Source organism: Pteropus vampyrus, unplaced genomic scaffold, assembly GCF_000151845.1.
Source record: "Pteropus vampyrus isolate Shadow unplaced genomic scaffold, Pvam_2.0 Scaffold56, whole genome shotgun sequence".
Lineage (NCBI taxonomy): Eukaryota > Metazoa > Chordata > Mammalia > Chiroptera > Pteropodidae > Pteropus > Pteropus vampyrus.
The window spans coordinates 4,924,810-4,929,166 of record NW_011888837.1 but is presented as its reverse complement, the minus strand read 5'-3'; the positions used below and the strand labels follow the sequence as shown (position 1 = coordinate 4,929,166).

At 46.3% G+C, this 4,357-nt stretch overlaps 1 protein-coding gene across 1 annotated transcript in view; it reads left to right on the top strand.

The window, feature by feature from the left end:
- The window catches only part of SOWAHB (sosondowah ankyrin repeat domain family member B), a 4,082-nt gene extending 1,999 nt beyond the window's left edge, over window positions 1-2,083 (top strand). Inside the window, exon 2 of the mRNA XM_011360632.2 lies at window positions 2-2,083. Coding sequence (XP_011358934.1) covers window positions 2-1,713 — 1,712 coding nt within the window. The 3' untranslated portion in view covers window positions 1,714-2,083. The remainder of the gene's footprint in view (window position 1) is intronic.
- The last annotated feature ends 2,274 nt before the right edge of the window (window positions 2,084-4,357 follow it).

The window sequence follows — 4,357 nt, the reverse complement described above, 5'->3', positions numbered from 1 at the left end:
CCCGACCGCGCCACCGCTGGGGAGGAGCCGGCGCAGGCTTCCGCTGCCCTGGATGACCGCGGGGCTCCCAGGCAGGAGCTGGAAGGCGCGCCCGCTGAGCCCTCGCCGGTGCTGGCAGCGCCCCTCTCGCCTCCTCCAACCGTCGGGGCTACTGGGAGCCAGGGTTCCCCGCCTGCCGTCCAGTCCCGCCCTTCCGCTGAAGATCCGCCGGAGCTTTTGACTCCGGGAGATCTGCATTATTCGACCCTGCAGCAGCAGCAGCAGCAGCAGCAGCGCACTCAAGAATGGGTGGCCAGACACCCTCATATCCCCCAGGACCAGGGCCCCATCAGAGCCTGGTCGGTGCTGCCAGACAACTTCCCCTCGGAGCTGGGCTTCTGGGGCCTGGACCCTAACTCAGCGACACTAGACCCCACTCTTTCCTCTCATTCTCATTTTCCTGTTTCTGAATCCTGGCCTGGGGACTCTCCATTGACAGTCTTTCGTAGCATTCGCTGTCAGCTGTCCCTCCAAGATCTGGATGACTTTGTGGACCAAGAGAGCCACGGCAGTGAGGAAAGCAGCAGTGGGCCCAAAGAGTCCCCTGGGGGTTCTGAAGAAGGGCTGCACGTTGCCCTGGGAACCCCAGATTGGAGAAAGCTCAGGAATCCAGCTGGGGACCTTTCTCTAAAGGAGGTCAACTCCAGCAGGAGCCCTCAGGGCCTCAGGAACAGAAGAGATGGTCACACCTTTCAGCAGGTCCCAACAAGAGCTAATGGCCTTGTAGGCCACCCCCAGGAGCCTTTGCCTTGGTCAGCTCCCAAATTTAGGAGGTCCCTCAGGAGGGGCTCTCGGGCAGAGAGAACCAAATTGTCCTCCTCTGATGAGGAGTGCCTTGCGGACGACTTGTTGAAAAGGAGTAGGCGCCCACCGCGATCCAGGAAACCCTCCAAGTCAGGAGCGATGTCCAGCCCCAGGGTGGATGCTGCTTTGACACCAAAACCTGCTGACATTAAAGCTGCTCTTGCTGAGAGAAGTCGCCTGCACAGCTTGTGGGCCCCAAGTAGAGAGGAGCCTACAGCCTTGGTTCCCCACAGACCCTCTGAGCACAAGCCATCCCTCGTCCCCCTAGATGCCAGGGAACATGAATGGATTGTGAAGCTTGCCACTGGCTCTTGGATCCAGGTGTTAACTTTGTTCTGGGAGGATCCCCAACTGGCTTTGCACAAGGACTTCTTAACTGGATATACGGCTTTGCACTGGATAGCCAAACACGGTGACCTCAGGGCACTTCAGGACTTGGTCTCAGGGGCCCAGAAAGCAGGAATTGCTCTTGATGTAAATGTGAAGTCCAGTTGTGGCTATACCCCTCTGCACCTTGCAGCCATTCACGGCCACCAAGGAGTCATGAAATTGCTAGTGCAAAGGTTGGCTTCTCGGGTGAATGTCCGGGACAGCAGTGGGAAGAAGCCATGGCAGTATCTGACCAGTAATACCTCTGGGGAGATATGGCAGCTACTGGGAGCACCTCGAGGCAAGCCTATTTTTCCTGTCTATTCCTTAGTTCGAAGCTCTTCCCCCACCCGGAAGGTCAAGAGTCGGGAAATATCTAGAAATATCTCCCGAAAGACTTCCTTTGCTGCACTACTCAAAAGTCAGCATAGCAAATGGAAATTGGCCAACCAGTATGAGAAATTCCCCACTCCAAGGGAAAGAGAAGAATATAGTGACTGAGGTGGGCCCTCTGTCTCCAAAATGTAGCCACCACACCTCCATCCTTGAGCTATTCAGTAAAAGAATTCAGGGGGAATAGAAAAATTGCTGAGTTGGTGAAGAGAGAGGTTAAGTGAGATGGCCTACTTAGTGTTTACCTGCCTGGATTTTGTGTCAGCACATCCTTGACCTTAGGGATCAGACGAGCTTTCTGAGGGCACAAGTCCTTGGGCCAGTGAATCCTCCCTAAGGCGTCTAGTCAGGTGCTTAAAACCCAGTAGGTGTTCTTCCTCTTCCCTTGCCTCCAAGGATCTGGGCGCAGTAAGCCACATTGTTTTCTGAAGCAGCAATCCCAGGCCTTGGCTAGAGAAGGAACAGATGTCTAACAAAAGGGAGGCACTTCAAGGAATAGACAAATTGACAAAGCCCAAACAAAACTCCACTTTGCCTGGTAGCTCTCCAGCTTCTATTCATTTGGAGAATAATTTGGCTTCGAGTGAAAAGCACCAGATTTGAAATCAGATGGCTCTTCTTTTTTTTTTTTTCCTTTTTCTTTTTCTTTCCCTTCCTTCTTTCCTCTCTCCTTTCTTCCCTTCCTCCCTCCCTCCCTCCCTCTGTCTCTCCCTTCTTTCCTTCCTTCCAAGTCAGTGAAATAAACTTATTACTGGAGAGCAGAATTTGATTTAAGAGATTCCTCCGTTTCATCCTGATCCTCCTTTGAATGCAGCCTATGGAGGCTAACGTGTGAAATGATTACTGCCTCACTGGGGTCTCCTGCCCATGATTAGAGAAGCAGTTGGGTAAGAATCAGCTCTGACTGACATCCAGGCCCTGCTTTTTTGTTTAAATCAACTTAAGGAAAACTTTCCAAATGTAAAAGCGGTTGACTCATTTGCCTAGTGACTGAGATCTTTCATGGAAACTCCCTGTGTCATAAATAGCAGAATTAGAATTAGTCGTTTGCAATAGGTTTGAATGGCCAACATTCATACTCATGAAAGGAGAGAAATGATTTTGCTCTGGGGAAGCAGTAAGGGTTAAGAGGTGAATGCCTCTCCACTAGGAATTTTCTAAGCTGCTAAATCTAATTTTATTTGCACTAAACTTGTTGCCAATTAAGATTAAATATTAGCCTGAAATGCTGTATCTCTAACAGGAAGTCCCCCTTTTAATTGCTTATGACGGGACTGATTTTTGTGGGTCTGTGGAATATAAGAGTACAGCTAATCTATAAACTGCAGTAGAACATTAAGATTTCAGAATAAATTCGAAGAGGGCTGAAAATGAAATGTCCAAGTGGAAATTGTTAATTTTTTATGAAAATGTTTTCCTGTGCTGTGGCATTGATGGTGTGTATTTAAAGTATTTTTGTATTTCTTCTGGTTATCCCCCCCACATTAAAATCTTTATAACTTATTTTATTTATGCTGATTACTGTTAACTTTCCTCTTTACAAAATTGTGCCTCAGTGAACGTCAAATATTTTTGTTTCTTTGTAGTTTTACTTTATAATTTTGTTGAAATAAATATATCTTCTATTAGAAAACATTAAAAAATAGACATAATAAAGAAATCTAAGAGTTGTTTTTTATAGAGACCTATACAAGAGATGAAACTTTGGCAAATCAAATCAAGAAAAAAGGGGAACAACCCCAGACTGTAGAGCCATGGTTAAGAGAGATGAAAACTTAAAAGAATAAAAGTTAAACATCTATGCAAATACTTAGTAAATGATGCTTTTCAAAAAAAAAGAATCACAAAAATATAACTTCTTTTAAAAGCTAAAGAATGTTTTTACTTTGCCATATTTTTTATCACTATATCAATTTATTCAACAAATATGTTTTGCTCAGTGATGTGGGATTTATACAGGTGAGTGGGACAGGACCTCTCCCTTCTGGAAACTTAAAACCTAACAAGATTTGTCGTTGAGTGATTTATACCTATCTTGCTCCCAAGGTATCTTTTAAAGCTGCACTATATTACATGTAAGCTTTTAAAATGAGGCAGAGAGAAAAAAAGGTGGTACTAAGAATGAGGATAAAACAACCATAGTGAAAGAAAAAATTTTCAAAGTGTCATAAATATAAAATTAAGTGCTCCAGAGAATTTCAGAGGAGAGACTCCTTTGGGCTGAGAGAGTCAGGGAGGGCTTCACTGTGGGCAGGAATCTTTTAGTGAATGATGCTGCCATTCTCAAAGAACCAGCTTTGTTGGTTCTACCACATTCTTAACTTCTGCTTCAGTGTGATTTGCATAGCACTGGTACTGGCTGACAGCTCAATGGTTAGACCACAGTCCAAGGTTTCAAGTTGGTTCTTCTGGGGATTCAGGTCCCTCTGGCCTTTGTCCATAGGTCATACCTGTGACTCTCGTCAACTTTCTTACATGGTAAACGTGTGTTGGGTGTGGGCAGGGCTGAAGAGGGTGTTGAGCACAGAATAAAACACAGATCTGATCGAATCGCCCACTTGCTCATGTAAAGTTCAGGCTAGGAGAGCTGCCAGGCCCAGCGCATTTTTTCCAGGCTCCTTGCCATGAAGAGCGGAGGCACTGAAGCCACCCCAGTCCACTGTGGGGTAATAACCACCCTACTCTCTCAGTTTCTGTCTTGGTGCTGAATTCCTTCAGGTTAGAATCCCTTTTTTTTTGTTTTCTTGGTGAA